General features: G+C 43.2%; 1 protein-coding gene across 1 annotated transcript in view; it reads right to left on the reverse strand.

Moving 5' to 3' along the window:
- Positions 1 to 3,982: 3,982 nt before the first annotated feature.
- LOC144770719 (lens fiber membrane intrinsic protein-like) overlaps positions 3,983 to 20,902 on the reverse strand; it is a 177,575-nt gene continuing 160,655 nt past the window's right edge. Inside the window, exon 5 of the mRNA XM_078655451.1 lies at positions 3,983 to 6,122. Coding sequence (XP_078511577.1) covers positions 5,797 to 6,122 — 326 coding nt within the window. The 3' untranslated portion in view covers positions 3,983 to 5,796. The remainder of the gene's footprint in view (positions 6,123 to 20,902) is intronic.

Consider the following 20,902-nt stretch of genomic DNA (forward strand, 5'->3'; position numbering starts at 1 on the left):
CAATATCGGTACTTACTGCTCTGGAGAACACGTCTATCGTGTTATCATGAGCAAGTCGAAGAGTCCATTTGGATCGTAGCTTTAAGCCACTTCCCTCTGTCAAATAGCGTTTTACTTCTAAATCTTCCATGAGTCTAGATATAGTGACAGGGTCATCTTCGCTTTCTGTCAAGGACAGTAAGAGTTGTGTATCTTCAAGTTCCTGTATTGTGAGGTTGCTAAGAGTTCTAGGTATAGATGATGTCTTTTTCTCTGGGAATATTAGCCTCCTAGTGAATTTAAACAGATCAATTTTGGTCATCACCCAGTCTTGTTTCCTAGCTGGACAGACTCCTAGGCCTTTTTTGAGTAAACAAATCATATCATCAGTAAGTTGAAGGCCAGAAAGATTAATAACTTCAATGTCACTTACATCACCCTCATCTCTCAAGGTTGTTGTTTCCAGGATCTCAGACTCCTTTTTATCCTTGAACCTGGATCTCCCACTTCCTCTCCTGCCTCTCCTGGTCCTCTTGCAATAATATTCCGATTTCTTCCTGTATCTCGGTTGCCCCTCCTCAAACGCTGCACCTGTTCTAAAAAATTAATTTCGGGAGTGGGGGTAGTTGCTGTTACCTCTGGTGATTCCTCATTCTCATCGCTAGATATATTGCTAGACGATGCTTCTGTTTCACTAAGTGGAGTGATGCTGCCTGTCTGTCTGTTACTTGGTGTTTTTTTCATCAAATAGTCAAATCTCTTCGCATATGTATACACTCTCCCTGATCTGTAGTCATTCTCATCTCTTTTAATTTTACGAGCTTTTCTTCTCTTGATATCTAGTTGTATCTCATTCAAAATGTCATCCATTATAGTATAATTTTTGATTGTTGCTTCTGGCAGATTCATAAGTTTTATCTCATCTTCGATTTTCTGAATTTCTATTAAGAGTTTTGCCATTTTCCTATCAGCATTGTCTATCAGTATTTTCGTCAAGTTACGTGAGCTATCACTAAGTTCTTTTTCCCAAATATTATAAAGGTCTGGTTCTAAATCTTCATATGCAGGTATGATCTGTGAGCGTAGGCCACGAGGTATCCTGTTCAGTGTCATATACTGTTTGAGAGTGGCAGCATCCCACCATTTATTTAGCTCCTGCTTCTTCAATGATTCAAGCTTTCTAAACTTGGCACTAAGCCCTTCTTTTCTTGAACTATCAGATGGTCTAACTGATGATCCTATAGATCCACCTGCCATTAAGTTGCTAAAGAGTACTTCTGCTTCCTTTTCCCTATTCATGTTTCCTTAGCGGCTGCTCAAAAAACAACAATAAACAAGAGAAAACACGGTAACTGTTTCTGTTGAGCGCACAGCGTGTAAAGGAATATCACAATGCAATTGAGTAAAGGTGGTGCTCGAGGTGAAGCAAGTCGGTTACCACGACGAGATCAAAGAGCTAAAATTAGCTCAAACAAGGCAATTGTTTACACCGAGCAACTCAAAGTCCACAAATTATTATTTCAATCGTAGTAGTTTTTTATTTTCTGTTCTTGAAGTGTTTCAATTCACATCTTCATGGAAATCATTCTTGAATATATTCTTCAATTCACATGCAGCCAACACGTGTTTCGTCTGGTCATATATGACCCAAGACTTCCTCAGGGCTGCAACCCAAACAAAGTATAGCGACCATTACATTTTAAACCATCATAATTCATGGCAAAACATTGCAAACAAAAGGTCAAAAGGGAGTAAATCCCAGAAAAGTAATCGTGCCCAAGTAAAGAATTGAATCATAGTATTAAGCTTTTCACCAAGTAGTAGCTTGAATCACCAATATGTGATATTATTATTATTATAGGGTGGGAAAAGTAGCCTCCACCTACTTAATTCATGTTAAGTCTATTGCACATTGTCAATTTAAGTGGATCAAAAACAGAGTAACAGTAGCGACCAAATAACAAGACTTCATACCTATATGCCTCCACGACACTCAATTCTGTTTGTAAAGTATAGTTCCAAATTCATAAATATCTGTGACGATCGGTATGAGCATAGTATCACATGGACTGTGTTCTAAGCTGAAAGGGGATAGTCGTGATATTAATAGAACTTCAGTACTCTGATTTAAGATTATCGTATACTATTTTTACACACATGCATCAGTTAACACAACTAATATATCTGTAATTTATAATCACGATATGTAATCTTTAATCGTGCCCTATAGTAGATGTTAAGTCTGGTTTCTACTAATCATTTATCTTACCTATTTATTTTATGGTGTTCTCTCATATGATGGGCCACAATATCAGGGTACCATATACCAATAATCATTACCACGCTGTAAATCGATTTTTAAAACAAGGGCAATTCAGTACCATGTAGGTTTTAATAGTCTGGGGTCCATCGTACTCGGCAAATCAAATAGTAGACATCGCCGATAGATCAACGAGTCAAATAGTAAACAGCGCCGCTAAAAAGAGTCGCCATCTTATCATGGTAACTCGTTGCAGTCATTGTAGTATATTGAGATATGATACTCAATATAGATTCCGAAACCATATTGTTGTACTTTTAACATTCTAATTATAAGAGAATATAACTCTCAATAGTTTCGAATCTGCGCGGGGATATTCTAATGAATTTTAAGAGTTCCATTGATGAAATTTTAGATATTTTTGTCATAACGGGAACAGGATGGGATCTTTCAATCCTATATTTTCGTTGAATATTTGCTAAGTAGAGATAGTAAGATCTTCTCTATTCTTCATCTTATTGATTTAAGGAATTGGGTGTGGCGAGGAATACTAGTAGTCTATCCTGCACTTAAGTCGCATGAAATTAAGTTAATGGAATATTTGCAAGAATGCAGAGAGTAGGAATTGGGAAGTGGAGAGTTAATAGATAAATGCTCATTGTGCTAGATCATTGAGATACATGTGTAGTGAAAACATATATGAATATTATCATAGATATACATTATAGTATTCTCATTCAATTTGCATGTATCATAAGAAAAACATTGTTAGTTAAAAGCCATTACAGTAGGTACAGTCATCTCATAAATTCAAACAGTTCAGAAAGTTATTCATTCCCTAAGAAAAATTCATATTTGTGATCTACATTAAGACCCTTTTCTACTGCTTTAAGTTTGATTAACCAGGTTACTTCCTTCCTCCTAAGAGAAAGGATCCTATTACCTCAACGAGGATCTGAATCAACATGATCTATACCATGATAGGTAAAGGTATGTTTAGTTTTATCCTGCGAGTTTCTAATCAAGTGCGCTGCGGTTGGGTAGCGAGTATCTCCTTGTTTGATTGCTCTGAAATGCTCCGACATCCTGTCTTTGAGCCTCCTCTTGGTGCTCCCAACATAAATCATACCACAGTCGCAAACAATAACATAAACAACAAAAGTTGTGTCACAGTTAATGAACATGTCAATATTGTTATCACCAATACCATTATAGTTGAAGCTAACCACTTTTCTTTTTGCCCTTCTGCAAGATGAACATTTTCCACATTTATGAAAGCCTCTATGTCTTGATAGCCATTCTTTATGTACAGATTTCGAGCACCACCTTTACTCAATTGCATTGTGATATTCCTTTACACGCTGTGCGCTCAAACAGAAACAGTTACCGTGTTTTCTCTTGAACAATGCAACAGAACCTTGCACAGCAGCCTTATTGCATCTTGGAACTAACACGTTGTTTCTGCCATGGACCGCATTCTTGACATGGACCATCACAATGCTCCGCAACCAGGACTTAAGGTACTTTGTTCAGTGGGCATAACTGGGTCTGTGTGATAAGCACACGATCCATCGTGGTCAGCCTGAACTTGTGATAGTCCAGGTCTGGTGCAACTAGATTTCACACAGTTGGCACTTTGTGAACTTTCGTGCTGATTTCTCTAAAAACTGTAAAATTCGATATCTCCAGTTCTACACATTGGATTTTTGTCATTTTAGTCTTGTTATATTTATTAACAATCACTTTATTTCTTTATTAGGGTTGCAGAATTTTATTTCCCAAAACTTTAAAAGGACACCTATGCATCTACATGTGTGCATACATGGTCAGCCATTTATTTTGACTGTTTTTGTAATAAAACCTTGTAAAGACATCAAAAATAGGCACAGTCAAGCAGCAAGCAGCCAACAACACACCAACTGGCTGTGCTGATGCCTTTTTGAAATATAAATGCATGTAGCGATGAAGATACAAAATGACTGTGTTGCCTCACAGAATATTTTTGGGGAGAAGTGGTCCACAAGTTAAACTGAAATTTTTGGGCAGATTATAGAATAGCAGTGGTTGTAACAAGAGAGGAAACAGGACTGTGCAAAGATGCAGAACGCCACTTAGATGAACTCAGACTGTGTTTTTGTCATGGAAAAACCCAGAAAAGCCTCCTACTGATCGAAGAATGTTTTTAAAAAAAAATATATATGGTTAGGCAAACCTCTTCCCCCAAGACTTTTGCGGGCACATTTTTTCATAATTTTGCATCCCTCTAATAAAAAAAAAGTACAACAACTGAATTCATTTATATATTATCTGAACTGAAGTGCCGCAGATCAGTAGATTTAGTGTTTATTAAAAAATAATTTCCACAAAACAAAAGAAACATGAGTTTTCACAAGTACAAAATATGGCTGTAAGTGAATTCCACCACCAGAGTTCACTGAATGAGCATCCTTAATTTCTCATTTGAGATCCTCCCAGTGAAATAAAAATAAAAGACTACATGACCCCTGAAGTAGTACAATACCTGTAAATAGGACAGAATGACGATGGGGATGTCCGATAGGGAAGAACGGTCATATGTGTGGCACTTATTGATTGAAGGACAGTTTGGCTGATGGTAGACCAGTGCAGGGAAGCCAAAATAGAAAACGTGGAGCAGCAAATAAATAGAAATTGTGATTGAAAAGAAACATTAAGCCATTATTCTTAATTTTTGAGAGATAATAAAATACTTTGTCTTGCACAGCAAATAAATTTGCTATTTGCCACTTTTGCCCTTTCTACTGAGAGAAACCTTCTGTGAGAGACAAGAGTCTACAAAGACATCCAATGACAAGTAAGACATTGAACTCTTCTTTCATTGTTAAATCATGTAGGTAAATTCAAATGAGAACAGACTGAACACAAATATTTTTGTCTTTCAGATGTCACTCTGAATAATCTGTGATCTACCAGAGCTACCAGTCACAACATTGAAGATGCTTTTTCAAATGGAAATTCCCATGCACTTTGGGCAACATGCAAAGGGATGCCCCTTTGTATACCATGTACAATAGCTGCAGAGAGTGTACTTGTACTAACTATAAATCAGTAGGCAGGCACCTCATTGCCTTCATACGACGCACATGACATCATTCGCTATCATGAGTGCTGTTCTCCGTATATGACACATAAGGCTTTAAACCCAAACTGCGGCCTCTCCAAAAACATCTGGATTCAACTACATTTTGGGGTTATTATCCTTTCCTAAAAGTGTTGCTTGACATTGGGTATGATCTCTTCTGTCTAACCTGCAGTATCTGTGGTATGTTTTTATTAGGTTGGAGATCTTACTCGATGAGGAGGTGGGAGGCATTAGGGAAGACTGATTTTTGCAGCAACCCAAAAAGGGCATCCTCCTAGATGATGAAATCGATTATTGAACATGAGCCACCATAATAATGGACTGTTTTTCAGAAAATGCTTTCTGGCTTGTGGCTTGATGCAGCCAATGGAAATTTGCCTTCCTTAAAGTCAAGTTGAATGATCCAAAGTACTGTATACAAAGTTATTATAAACAATTAGAAACGCTTTTCTGGTTGAGGTGGAAAGGCTGCCTGTACTGGGTACTGTGGGTAGGGTAAGGCCAAGTCTGGTTGCGGCGCATAGGCAGGAGGTGCTTCGTGATATGGCACAAACCCCTCTGTTGATCCTGGATACGGTTGATTGGGCACAGGTGGTCTTGGGTAAAGTTGGATCACTCCTGGTTGAACTGGGTATTGCTGGACGGCTCCTGGTTGGACTGTGTATGGATTTGCCATGATCTGTGTAGCTTGGCCAGTGACTGGCTCTGGCTGTGCGAGCAGCGCTGGAATTTCTTTCTTAAAAACGTAATAGCCAATAATTCCTGTAGGCAGACACAAGAATTGAGTTAGAAAAATTAAACTGAGAAAGAGACATATACAGCTAAAGGTAAAATATAAAAATAAAATCATAGCAGAGAAACCAAGACTGGTTACATCATTGCATCATCGCAGCCCCCAAAAGCCACTTTTTAAAAGCATTTAATGTACAGGTAAATAGGAATAAATAAGAGTTGCACAATAATACAAAGAATGCATCAACAGTAGATGTTCACAATAAAGTTTGTGGACATGCTAAACAAAGGAAGTGGGTACATGACATGCAATGTAAATACAAACTAGACTGTCCTTAAAGTTCAGAATCAGCCATCTATGAGTAATTCCAAGAAACAAACCATACTTCTGGCTACTAGCTTGGGAGAAATTATGTGAACTTGTTTGTCATCAACGAATGGCGGCCCAACCAAATCAAATTTTACTTGCCAATTTAGAATGGACAAATGAATAAAGTTATTTGTTTGCATTACACTCATTCTAGATCTAGTTTGTTTGTACCCGGTAATACCTACCAATTACAGCATAGAAAAGGCACACACAATGGTTTTAAAAATATGTACTATTTGTAATCCCAAAGAACGTAGCTGGCGGAGCTATTTAGTAACTCTTCAGTCTTTCACTCATCAGTGATATAAGCACACTTATGAAGAGCTCAAGCTTGCAGTGACAAGAATGAAGCACCCCTCACACCCCCAAATACAATAACCAAAGCATCCTACATACAGCAATCAGCAAACATGCACCCTTCAAGGAAGGCACATTTGCCTCTAGGATACATAGACTACCAATCCAATAATTCTCATTGACTCTGTCCTATTTGTTCATTGCTTCCTGATGAAGGTACCCATAAAATGTACCTCAAGGTAAGGTGATCCTCAGAACACCAAATTGAGTGAGATTGGCATGGTCCTGTGGTAGTCAATCACAATGTGTATTGAAATGCAATATAGAAAGATTCTATGGAGACAGTAAATGCAAAAAACAGAAAGAAGTGTGCAGTCAAATAATACCCAGGCGTACCTGTACAGGATTGGAAACATTCTGCTAGAATTATTGGATAGTATTTCAAATAAAACAGTTCTTCCAACAATGTTTACATTTTAGTGAGTTAGCCCTGAAGAAGTCTCTTGAATAAGGGGATTTAACACATTGGCTGATGGTTTTCATGTGGAAAAATACAAATAGAAATTTGAAAACCAGGCAACATTCATTATGTTTTTGGTGCATGTATGCTAGCTAAAGTGCATACCAAGCACATGTTTCAGAGAATTTAAAGTATTCAGAAACAGCATTAGTCCTGGGCATGAATGCAGTAAAACATTTTAGCAACTAAAACACCATGAGACCAAGAATGACTTGTCCATCTCTTGTGTTCTGAGAATGTCATCCTTCCATGTACCCTGCTGAATCCTCTTACAGCGATGATATTTTTGTCTTTCTTTTAGCGAGGGAATCCATTGGACCACTGAATGAATGTTTATGCTATTTCTATAGCACAAACCTAGCCAAAAGGCAGTGGAGCGCTGTTCATGGTTAAAGATAAGCATAAAGTCAATGAGTATTGGGAGAGGAATCTGGGGTGCTGATGGTTAATGCATTGTGATGTAGTGTTCTTTAAAGAAGTGAGTCTTCAACTCTTTCCCAAATTGGAGCAGCGTTGGGGCGGTCCTTGTGAATACAGGGATGTTGTTCCAGATGCTTGCCAGTATTTGGCAAGGTCATCAGGGTGTAAGGTAGATTTCCTTGGACATGGAAGGATCTAGCCTATTGTTAGAGCTCCTGGGAAGATGCCTTGAGTGAAGGAGTCATTCATGGAGCTAAGTAGGGGTAAGAGGTTGTCCAAAGAGGGAGCAGAATTTATCAATAAAGTACTTGTTCTTTCAGGGAGGCCTGTAACTGAGATCAGAGGTGGCAGTCTGAGTTGTAGAAAGTGGGAAATGGCATATCAGTAGCTCCACGGAGTGATCCTGGCTTGCCTTGAGTGCAGCACCAGCAGGACTTATGGATGACAAATGAGGCCTTTTCCCTTAATGTGCAGTCTACACAATGGATACTGCAGTCTGTGGGAAGAAGGATGTCTATGACGTGCGAAGATATGGGCGTGAACCATGTTTATGTAATAAAGAGGGTGTCAAGCTTGTGATTGGTGATGTGATCTCCAATGTAAGGTGTGTGGAGTACTGCAGAACAAGACTTAATGAGCATTAGTTCCAATGGTTCTTCTGTAGTTTGATGGTGTGTGGTAGCTAGTGGAATGCATATGAGGTTGAGTCTACATGTTAGTCTTATGCTATGTGCGAGTCTGGGTCATTTATTTTATTTTATTTTATTTTAAAAGTTTTATATAGCGCTGGCTAGACCCGGAGGTATCAGAGCACTTTACATGAGCATCAGATCATAGTTACAGGTTACATCGTTACAAAGGTTACACAGTTCTTAGAGCATGGCACATAGTTACTTGTAAGGTCGAGATAAACAATAAGCACAAATATGTAAGGGGAAAAGAAGGCAGGTGAAAGATTCAGGGGGGAGTTGGTGTAGGGGAAGTAGACAGATAATGAAGGTGGGAAAGAGGAGGGGAGGGTGAGAATCACAGCATGGGGAGAGGAAGGGAAAGGTGACGGGGGAAAAAAACGGTAGAGGAGTCAAGGCAACGTCCAAAGTCCAGTAAGCTGTGATCCCAGGGGAAGTGGTATCCCTTCCCTATCTCTATTGCGAGAGGCTCCCTTTACGCAGTGGACTCTCTCAGAGAGGTCTCTGAGACTCCAAGGCCTACATACTGGATCCTTCCCCAAAAAGGGGAGAAGGAGTGCTTTGGCAAGGGGTGCCATACCATACCTCAAGTGTGAGTGGCTCCCTTGGCGCAGTGGACTCACTCAGCGGGTTCGCTGAGACTCCAGAGTATAAATATTGGATCTTTCCCCAACAAGGGGAGAAGGAGTGCTTAGTCAAAGGGCACAAAGGACAGGGGGTAGGCAGAGTAGCAGGCAAGGGGAGAGATTCAGGGGAGAGAGGATAGGAGCTAGGGAAGAGACAATAAGGAGAGATGAAAATAAGTCTGCCTAGAGACCGACTGGGTAGGTGACGAGCAAGGAGGGAATCCAAGGCCCATCTCCCCTATAGCTAAACCAAGTAGCTCCATCGGGCATCAGACAAAATAGTTCAGTCTCAAAACATTGAGAGAGGAGGGAGGGAGGGAGAGACATAAATAAAGGGAGGATGCGGTAGGAGACAATAGGAGAGACAACAGGAAGTCGACAATGTGCTTCAACAATATACTAGAAGAAGATGAACAAGTAAACCTTAAATAAAATAATCAGCAATACAAATTAGGGAAGGAGTGAAAGGCGAGAGAAAGTAGTGGGGGTAGGGGAGGAGAGGGAGTGAGGATAAGGGAAGGGACAACCATAGAGACGAAAGGAAGTCTGTCTAAGATTCACAGAAAAACAGGGTGGGGAACAAAGGGCAAGGGCATGTGAGGGCTGAGGACAGAGGACAGAAGCTGGAAAGAGTAGGAGCGGAGAGGGGGGAAGGTTGCATAAGGTGCATAAGGTTTGAACAGACAGAGGCACGTATCTCCTGCCTGGGGGCTGTATTGTTGGGACCATGTTTAGATAGAGAAAGGTCCTGGGTGGGGGAAGGGAAATTGAGAGGAGGCATATTGGGCAAAGAGAGAGAGGTAAATCAGATAGTCATGTGAGAAGTCAAGGGAGGGCAGTGTGTTGAATCTGAGGAGGGAGAGACGTGGAAAGGGAGGAGTGGAAGGACGCGGTGTTGGGTAAGGGTAAGATGATATGAGAGAAAGGGGCCAGAGACATGAGAATATGAGTCATGTAAATAGGTACGAAGGAAGCGGTAGTCAGACGGAGTTAGGAGGTAGTGGGAGAGTCAGTAGTTGAGAGGTAGAAGGCAAAAGTTATCGGACGTGCATTAGATTTGTCGAACAATTTTGTAGGGCCTGCCGTAGACAATCAGCAATACTGCTTTACATGATTGCTTGTGAACAAAGTAAGAAACCTAGACCTAAGCAAAAAGAGAGAATAAAATTCCAAATCAATATATGAAGCATAGACTAGGGATCTCAAGGTGCAATAAACAGAGGTACTAGATGGTAAACAACAAAAGGACAAGGTAAATAATATAAGCAAGTAGGAAACAGGGTAGTCGGGATAGAAAAGGCAAAGGAGACTAGGCAATAGTAGCAAAAGAAAAACGGGGGGGAATGACACTGTCCAGCAAAGCAAACAATTACAGCACAGCTACACTTGGAGGGAGTTATAATAAAGCAATGTTGAAATAACCCTAGCAAAGCAAACAATCAATCCCTGCAAGGCTATAGAAGGAGAGGATCGCTAGGTTCAGGATCAAAAACATCGGGTCATCAATCAGCACAGATTTTCAAGGTGGGAGCATTGTTAAAAACAGGCCACAAGGTGGAGCTCCAGGCTAAGGAAGGGAGCAGTTTAAAATTCAAGGGAAAAGAGGTGCTGTTATTCGAATGGCAATACGTCCATCTTGAGGGGCTTAGAAGTCGTCAGATCTAGGCTTTGGCACCATTTTGAAAGGCTAGTAGGATCACGCAATTGGTGCAGCAGGTCACTCGTTGCATCGTGTGGGCGGCAGCCTGTATTAGCCCATTATGAGTGATTACTAGGACTCCAAAGGCGTATTACAGACAGTTTTCACCGCTTTGATCTAGCACTCGGTTACTCCCATCAGTGTCCAATCTGTTAGATTACTCCTCTTGGCGCCGGAGGGCAGCCGATATTTCCGTCTTTGCCTCCGCAGACACTCACTTACAGCGTCCCAAACACTCTGGTGCAAGAGCAACTCAGCGCGCCGCCATTTTACAGGTTGCTGCTTTGTCTCGCCCCCAGTGCTGGCTTGCAATTGTGCTGTTGCCCCCACCCATCTACATCTAGATGTGATGTTGGGATTGGCGACTGGGTGAGGCACACGATTTGATATTACCTTGTAAGTTTCACTAGAGCAAGGTTTCTGACCCAAGGCCCTTCTAGGTTTTAATGGACCCAAGTAGGCAAAGTCCATATTCATGTCCACAATTGCTGCAGAAGTCAGGGCAATGGGATTACCTGAAGATTTGGCTGAAGTACTGAGAAGGCAGGTTGATGATGGGAAATATGATGGGAAATAAAATCCACTTTCGTGGCTTCTTCCTTTAAAGCTGGTTTTAGTGGGAAAACAGGTAGTCATTTAATGTGCAGATGGATGATGGGAATTCACTGATGTCACACTCTTTATAGATGGATGATGGCTAATGTATAGGTGTCACTTCCTGTGCAGATGGATGTTGAATAAAGTTCTCTTGCTTGGCTTCTGTCACAATCCCCTTTTGTTCCCTCTGTCACAACCCCTTCCTACGGCCCTACATAGTGGTCTAGTGTACAGGGCTCATGTTGCTTTATTCCTATGGCGTTTTATGGCACTCATGACTGATGTTTCCCCAGCATCCTCATGACCGATGTTCCCCCAGTACCCTCATGACTGATGTTTCCCCAGCACCCTCATGACTGATGTTTCCCCAGCATCCTCATGACTGATGTTCCCCCAGTACCCTCATGACTGATGTTTCCCCAGCACCCTCATGACTGATGTTTCCCCAGCATCCTCATGACCGATGTCCCCCCAGTACCCTCATGACTGATGTTTCCCCAGCATCCTCATGACCGATGTCCCCCCAGTACCCTCATGACTGATGTTTCCCCAGCATCCTCATGACTGATGTTTCCCCAGCATCCTCATGACCGATGTTCCCCCAGTAACCTCATGACTGATGTTTTCCCAGCACCCTCATAACTGATGTTCCCCCAACACCTTCATGACTGATGTTTCCCCAGCATCCTCATGACTGATGTTTCTCCAACACCCTCATAACTGATGTTCCCCCAGTACCCTCATGATTGATGCTTCCCCAGCATGTTTAATCCCATTGTGCTTGAATCCCTGCAAGCTTCCCCAACATCCTATGAGCCAATTGCAAGCCTTGCTCCCTCTGATACTTGAGCCTTGGTATTGTTTTACATTATGCACATTCCAGTGAAAATTATACATTTGTTTCTTGTGATTTGGTACCGATCACCCAATTTGCACCTGGTCATTCTGTAAGTTCAAAGAGTGTACTAACACGTGTTTTCTCCAAGGCTCGAGAACCTTCTAGATAACCATGTGCCCCATGTTCCGCACGCAACCTAGCAAAATCAATTGAGCTTTCGAGAGGGTATATAAACCCTGCCCAAACCTGAATTTTGGCTTTGCCTCACTCCCTGCGGAACAAGCTTCACCCTACCCGCTCACCTGAAGAATCCTGACGGAACTGAGATGCGCTCCAGTCTCCTTAAAGTCCATCCGAACCTTTGTGGCACCAGCTACCTTGACATCTTCCTCCTCACTCTCTCCTCCTACACAGTTGCTCCGGACTCCCTGGCGACTCCCTGAGTCAAAGACTCTACATTTTCTTCAAACTTCAGTCAAGTGGAAGAACTAGGCTAAGTACTTGCTATCAAGTTAGTGCGCACTAGACCTCCTATAGTAGTAACCAGGACTGAGTATCCCCGTCTTCAAGGACTATAGACTTTTCCTCCCTGTCCTCTTTGTGATTCACTCCAGCGTTTCTTGTGTGTTTATACTCTGCAACGTTCCTACAGCCTTTGTTCTAGAACTGTCACTGCACAAGGATTAAAGACCTTAGCTCTATGTTCCTCTGATGAACAGTAGTGCTAAGAGAAAGCACTTAGGAGTCTTTGATATATGCACCATCCTTTGAAATGAAATGAGGGCATTTGTAAAGCGCACAGCTACCTCACCCGAGGTGTCCCGGCGCTGTCCGTATACCGCTTAGGAACCCTTTCTGGCTTTATCCCTGTGAAATGTCCACTCCTGGGCATCCCCAAGGTGAAGCCAGGCATCCCAGCGCTGTTGGGGCCGTTGTGGAGATTAAGCAAGCTATTGCCCAGAGTTGCAGAGTGGGACCCATGATTAGAATAGGCACCGAGGCGAGAATTATCAGGTCCGAGGAAATTGAGCCCAGGACCCGCGAGGCAGGTATTGAACCCTGGTCCCGGACCAGACCTCTGCATCAGGGTCTGCCGCTCTAACCATTGAGCCACACTTCTCCACTTTTACCCCACCCTGTGTTCCGATTGTATCCTTGGGAGTGCAAGTAAATCCAACCTTTGCTCCAAGTGTATCCTTGGGAGTGCAAGTAACTCCAACTAGATTTCCGAGTGTACACTTGGGAGTGCAAGTAACTCCAACCTTTGCTCCGAGTTTATCCCTGGGAGTGCCAGTAACAGCAATCTGTATTTCAAGTTTATTCCTGGGAGTGACACACTCCTATCAGTGATTTTGGTTATTCTGCTCTCATATCAAGCGGGAAACAGCGTTTACAATGCTGTCTCCACAACGCGGTTCCTTTACAATGCGGTTGTTACAACGACTGTGTTGTTACCACGCGTACCATTAAATCGCAAGTCGTATCAATGATTTGCTGTAGGGGTCGTGCAAGACCAGGGAATGTGTTTGATTTTAAATCCAACACCTTCCCTGCTGTTGCACAAACTGGAGTAGGAATAGTAAATAATACTATTCCTAAGTCCAGCACGCCCCCTACAGCAAGTTGTTGTAAGGACTTGCGATGTAACGGTTTGCATTGTAATAACGCAGTTGTTGTAACAAACGCGTTGTAAAGGCATGCTTTGTAAACACATGCGTTGCAACGTCACATATTCATGTCAAGCTGCTGATGAAACATGTAAGTTTATGTCATTGAAATTAATGCATTCCATGTAGAGACCGGTTAGTGTACTAATGGTAACTGCCTCCTCTTGCTATTTCCAGGGTATTGTGTAATCGCAAAGCCAGATGTTCTGGTCCAGTGGAAAATGCAAAAGGTCTTAGAAGTTGCAAATCCTGTTACGCAGTGCCGCACAGCCACCGAGCAGATCCAGTATCGCAAGTCTCTCTTTTCATATTTTATCCTCACTCCCTTTTCCCCCAAGGGGAAATGTGGGCTCTAAGGTTTCGGTTCCTTGACCTGCATTGGTTGGACCCAGGTGAGTGTCTGACAGAAGGCCAAGCCTTGCATTTTTTCACCCCCTGGATGACATGGATGACCTGAGAGATGTTCAGGGCCTGGGCCAGGCCCTGCTCGAGGACAGCCCAAATGTTTTAGACCTAGAAAGGGCTCTAGTGGTTGTATAGCATTAAGTTCAGTCCTTGCAACAGGAAAATCAGTGCCTTAAGGATGAACTGGTCAGGTGTCACCCTCACCATGGCCATTTGAGGTGAGGACTATGGTGGTTTCCAAGAGCACACGTTCCGTTCCACAACCTCCACACTTTAGCGATTTGGGAAACCTAACAAGCAGCTCCACTACCGAAAACGCTAATCCTGTTCATGTCACAGTTACCACTCCAGTACCGGCGCCTTTGGCCCCGCTCATGCGATTTTTGGGGGACAGTCACAATTTCATGCATTTTAAAATCAGTTGTAGTTTCTTTGTAATCCAGGAACCTTTCCCTCTAATACTGTTAGAATAGCCTTTATCATGTCCCATCTCAGGGGTACAGTTGCTGGTTGGGCTATTCCACTCATTGAAAATAATTACCTGGTTTGAACTGATTTTGAAGGGTTTAAAGTGGGGACAAGTCATCTCCTTGCTATGCACACTTGTGTCTAGGCCAGGGAAAATTAGTTGCTGATCCTTCATCAGGACAGTAAGGACCTCCTTATCTACATTACTGATTTTTGTAAGCTAGTTATTGAAAACCAATGGCCTGAAGAAAATAGGACTTCCCTCTTTTATAGGGGGTTAAGGGATGACTCAAAGGATTCCCTGGCACACATTTATAGATTTACACTCAGATTGTTCAGAGGTCATTAACTTAGTTCTCAAGCTTGACCACAGATTAATGGAATGTCCCTGAGGGGAGCCTAGACTGCTATTTGTGCAATCTGAGCAGAAAGATTCCGAGTCTAAAAATCAGGATAACACAGAACCCACGCAGATCGGGGGCTTGCACAGTCCTTTAACCAAGGAGGAAAAAGAACGAAGAAAGTAATGAAACCTGTGTTTGTATTGTGGTGTAGCAGGACATTTTGCATGAGAAGGCCCTGCCAAACCCAAGGGAATTCCGTAGGCTACCACCTTGACTTCTGACACAATGCTGAAAAAGTTAGAGTGCCTAGTTGACATGGGTGTGGTTCTTGAACTGACACCCACTTATCCGGTTAATACCTCAGATAAAGTACAACGACATTTAACAATACTATTCACCCTTTGCACTGCACACCAACAGAAGCAGGTTTTACCCATGCTTGTAGATTCCAGGGCCACATGAAATTTCTTACCTCTAGCCTTGGCCACTTCTTTACATATTCCATGGTTTAGAAAAAGTGAACCAGAGCCTGTTAAAGCCGTAGATGTCTCAGAACACTCTTCTGGGTTGACTGTATGCCAAACTACTCCGCTATCCTTCATATGTGAGAAAAGGCACACTGAGACTTTGACCTTTGACCTCACTGACACACCACCTTCTGCGCTATTTTAAGAATTCCTTGGTTTCAGTTGCACAATCCTGCTATTGACTGCTGCCTTTATTCAGTCACATGGGATCCTTTTACTGTCAGACTCATTGTTGTAATAACACTCCCTCAGAGCCTGAGACAGAACATTCTCTTTTTGCCAAATTGGATAGAAAGAAGGTGACCACTGATATCTTTCACTTAGTTAAGGAGAGATGCACCACGGCCCCAGTATTTCGACATCCAGACCCCACGCAGCCTTCTCTTGTGGAGGAAAATGCCTCTCAGGTAGATATGGATGGTATATTTTTGCAACCTGATAGTACAACAGAACACAAGCACCATTTTCCCTTTTTTATCAAAAGATAATTCCAACAATGCAATGTTACTCAGCTGCCGAACTAGAGTTATTGGCCAATAAATGCTTCCAAGAATGGCAACACTTACCTTCGGCCATGCACACAACACATCGGTGATGTTATTCATTTATTTTAATTTTTATTTGAAAGGTTTTGTATAGCGTGAACAAGACCCTTACGGGTATCAGAGCGCTTCACAAGTGGGGAAGTTAGACAAACAAAGCATAGTACAAACTAAACAAAGAAGTTCGAGATAAAGACATATGTTACAGCTGGAATGTTCCAGGAATCAGAAATAAAGTTCAAGAGAATGTCGTCGTGAGTAGAGATTTTACTTCTTTTTTGAAGGATACAAATGATGGGTTGCATCTGGTTTCTGGGGGTAATGCATTCCAAATCCTTGGAGCAATTCCAGAGAAGGCGCGAATATACGTTTTCTTCTTAGCAAATCTTTGAGGCTTCAGAAGGAGGTTGTTGGCGCTCCTAAAGGATCTGTTCCCACAGGAGAGCTCGAGTTTCTGGGCCAGGTAACTCGGGGTGTTGTGGTGTAGAGCTTTGTGTGTCAAGCAGGCGATTTTTTGTTGGATCCTTGCTTCGATGGGTAGCCAATTGAGCGTCTTGAAGTCTGGAGAGATGTGGCAATGTCTTTTAGAACCTGTGATGAGTCTGGCCTCTGAGTTAAGTGATGCTCTAAGCGGAGCAGTTGACAATCTAGGGAGTCCAGTAAGTGTTGCCCTACCATAGTCTAGTCTAGGAAGAACAAGTGCTTGGACTGCCAGTTTGAAGTCAGTTGCTGGGAGGAAAGGTTTTAGTTTTCTTAGGGTGTGTATCTGAAAGTTTGCTCCTTTAAATGCAGCACTGATATGTTTTTGCATGTTTAGGTTGCTGTCCAGAGTTACTCCCAGAGATTTTGCTGAGTCGATTAAAAGAGGTTGGCAATTAAGCGCTGAAAGTTGTTGAAGCCATTCTTGAATGATGTCTGTTTGGTTAGGGGGGCAATTAGTAGGAATTCGGTTTTGAGGGAGTTTAGTTTGAGGTGGTTGTCAGTTTACAAAAAATGGGTTTTTTGTAGGGTTGAGTTGAGAGCCTTGATGTCGTCCGGTGAGTTTATCTTTAAATAAAGTTGTGTGTCGTCAGCATACATGTGAAAGAGGATATTAGATGTGTTGAGGATTTCGGTGAGAGGTTCCATGAATATGTTGAACAGAGTGGGTGATAGGGAGGAGCCCTGTGGGACTCCTAATGTGACTGGGATGGTCTTGGACAAGGACTGGTTGACCTTGAACCTTTGGGGTCTATTGCTGAGGAAAGAGCTAAACCAGTTTAGAACTGATCCTGATAAGCTCATTCTGTGTTGGAGGAGGTCAAGGAGATTTTCATGTTTTACGGTGTCGAAAGCTGACAATAAGTCGAGAAAGATAAGTAGGCAGGCTTCGTTCTGATCAAGTATTTTTAAAGCGTCATCTACAATGTGGGTCATGCCTGACTCCGTACTATGCCCAGCACGGAATCCAGATTGAAATTTATTGAGTAGGTGGAAGTTGGTGATGTGGTTGTCTAGCTGGCTGAGAGCACATTTTTCAAGTAGTTTCGCTAGAGTTTCGATGTTGGAAATTGGTCTGTAATTATTCAGGTCTATGGGGTCTGCCGTAGTTTTTTTCAGGATGGGGGAAACTTGCCCTGATTTGAGAATATCCGGAATAACCCCTTGGACTAAGGAAGCGTTGATGATCTTTGTCCAAAGTGGTACTAGTATTGGTATAAGATCTTTGAGGTAGTTAAGATCTCATGCTGAACTGTTAATAAAACCTGTAAGTCTATGTCACTGAAATTAATGCATGCTCAATCAGGGGGGGAATTGTAAGCGTGTTACTCACCTGTGGGGGTGTCAAGGCGGTGGGGGGGGGTGCTGATTTTGCTTAGCCGAAGAGCCAGGTCTTGAGGATCTTTCTGAAGGTGTTCAGGGAGGGGGCGCGTGTGAGGTCTGCTGGTAGCTCGTTCCATGTCTTGGCGCGATGTGGGAAAAGGATCTTCTGCCTGCTCAGGCTCTGTGGATGCGCGGGCTTTCAGCTAGTGCGAGGTTGGAGGAACAGAGGCTTCTTTTGGGTACATGGAAGTTGACTCAGTCGTTGAGGTATTCAGGTCCATTGTTGTGTAGGCATTTTTAGGTGTGGGTGAGGATTTTGAAGGTGATTCTTTTATCTATGGGGAGCCGGTGGAGTCTTCGAAGATGTTGGCTAATGTGTTCTCTTCGGACGATGCCAAGGATGAGTCTGGCTGCAGTGTTCTGTATGGTCTGGAGTTTGCGAGGTAAGGACTTGTTGATGCCGGCATAGAGTGAGTTTCCATAGCCCAGTCTGCTGGGGATGAGTGCGTGGGTGACTGTCTTCCTTGACTCCGGGGGTCCATTTGAAGCTCTTGTTGAGTATGCAGAGGGTGTTGAATCAGCTGGATGTGAATGCGTTGGCCTGTCGGTTCATGGTGAGGGATGAGTCAAAGATGATACCCAGGTTCTTGGCGTGGTCTGCGGGGGTGGGTGGGTGGGCTCCCGAGGGCGGTTGGCCACCAGGTGTTGTCCATGCTGAAGGGGTGGTTCCAAGGATGCGGACTTCTGTCTTCTTGGCGTTGAGTTTAAGGCAGCTGTTTGTCATCCAGTCAGCGACTTCTTGCATTCCTTTCTGGAAATTGAGTTTGGCGGTGGTGGGGTCTTGGGTGAGGGAGAGGATGAGCTGGGTGTCATAGCTAAGGCTATGTTTTCGTGCGATGGTTGCTAGGGGGGCCATGTAGATGTTGCAGAGGGTCGAGCTCAGTGATGATCCTTGTGGGAGTCCGCATGTGGTTTCCGTGGGGACGGAGAGGAAGGGAGGTAGCCTGATTCTCAGGCAATTTCCGGTGATGAACGATCGGATCCAATCCAGGACTGTTCCTTGTATTCCGGAGGCGTGTAGTCTGGTGACTAGTGTGCGGTGAGAGAAGGTGTTGAACGCTGCTGATAAGTGGAGTAGGATGAGTGCTGCTGAGTGTCCTCGATCCAGGAGGGTGCAGAAGTTATCTGTGGCGGCGATTAGGGCAGTCTCCATGCTGTGGTTTTTTTGGAATCTGGATTGGGACTGGTCGAGGATGGAGTTGTGTTCAAGGAACCGTGTTAATCCTCTGTTGACCAGTTTCTCTGCGACTTTGGCTGCGAAGGGGAGGAGCGACATGGGCCAGTAGTTTTTGAGGTAGGTGGGTCTGCTGTTGGCTTTTTGAGTAGGGGCCTGATTTCTGCATGTTTCCAGATGTCCGCGAAGGTCCATGTTTCGAAGGTGGTGTTGATGGTGTGTTTCAGTTTGGGGGCAATGGCAGCTGCGGCTCTGTGGTAGATGTGAGGAGGGCAGGGGTCGGTGGGAGCCCTCACGTGGATGCCTTTCATGGCTGAGGCGGTGTCTTTGGTCATGAGGGGTGTCCAACTGGAGATGGTCGGTTGGTTGTTGTCTGAGGGTGGTGGGAGGGAGGTTGCGGTGTCTAGAGGATGGTCCGTAAAATTGTAGTAGAGGATTTTGAACTTGTGGTGGAAGTAAGTTCCGAGCTTGTTGCAGGGGTCTTGGGAGGGGGTGATGTCTGTGGCTTCGCTCCGTGGGTTGGTGAATTCCTGAATGACACTGAAGAGTTCCTTGGAATTGGTGGAATTGGCAAACATTTTGTTGTGGATGAAGTTCCTTTTGGTGGTTCTGATTTGGTTGTGGGTTGTGGATGACGTTCCTTTTGGTGGTTCTGGTGGTGCTCATTGTATGTATACTCCTATTAGTTTACTGATGGTAACTGCCTCCTTGTGTTATTTCCAGTGCATTGCATCATCACAAAGCCAGAAGTTCTGATCCGGTGCACATCTACCTCGCAAATGTAGAAGGTCTCAGAAAAGACAAATCCTGTTATGCAGTGTCGCACAGCTACTGAGCAGATCCAGTACTGCAAGTGTCATTTCCTTTTTTATCATAACTCCCTTCCCCCACACGGGACAGTGTGGGATCTGAGATTTTGGTTCCCTGACCTGCATCGTCCTCTGGATGGATAGGAGGTCTAGCATTGGCTCCAGTGTTATCTCCACAGTTGGGATCAGGTGAGTGCATGACAGCTTCTTCTTTTAAAGATGGTCTTGAGAAACCAATGATGTCACTTCCTGTGCAGATGGATGATGGGCAATCCAGTGATGCAACTTCCTGTCTAATTAAGTCCTCTTGCTTGGCTTCTTCTTTTAAATTCAGTTTTAGTGGTTTAGCAGTAATGTCACTTCCTGTGCAGATGGATAATTGGAAATCTAGTGATGTCACGTTTTGGTGGGACACCACTGATGTCACTTCCTGTGCAGATGTATGATGAAGAATCTAGGTATGTCGTTTCCTGTGGAATGGATGATGAGAAATTAAGTCCTCTCCTTTAGCATCTTCTTTTAACAACTTTTTGGGTGAGAACCCAGAGATGTTACTTCCTGTGCAGATGGATGAAGGGTAATCCAGTGATCTCCCTTCCTGTGCAGACAGATAATGAGGAACAAAGTCCTTTTTATTGGCTTTTTTAAAAAAAAAGTTCTGTTGAGAATCCAGGGATGCCATGTCCTGTGCAGATGGATGATGGGAAATATAGTGGTGTCACTTCCTGAGTAGATGAATGATGCTTAACCTGACTCCTCTTCTCCATCATGCCCTCATTGGTCAGTGTCTCAGGTTCTGAAGCTTGGGTGACTCGTTCCCATTTATGCACGCACATAATTTTCTCTTTCTGTAACCTAGTTACATTTTTTTAGCACACAAGTTGTTATACAAAGCGTCCCATGAGGACTTATTTGACCGGCTTTTTTAATATTTACATGCACCCATTGGGATAAC

The sequence above is a fragment of the Lissotriton helveticus genome, chromosome 7 (genome assembly GCF_964261635.1).
Source record: "Lissotriton helveticus chromosome 7, aLisHel1.1, whole genome shotgun sequence".
Taxonomy (NCBI): domain Eukaryota; kingdom Metazoa; phylum Chordata; class Amphibia; order Caudata; family Salamandridae; genus Lissotriton; species Lissotriton helveticus.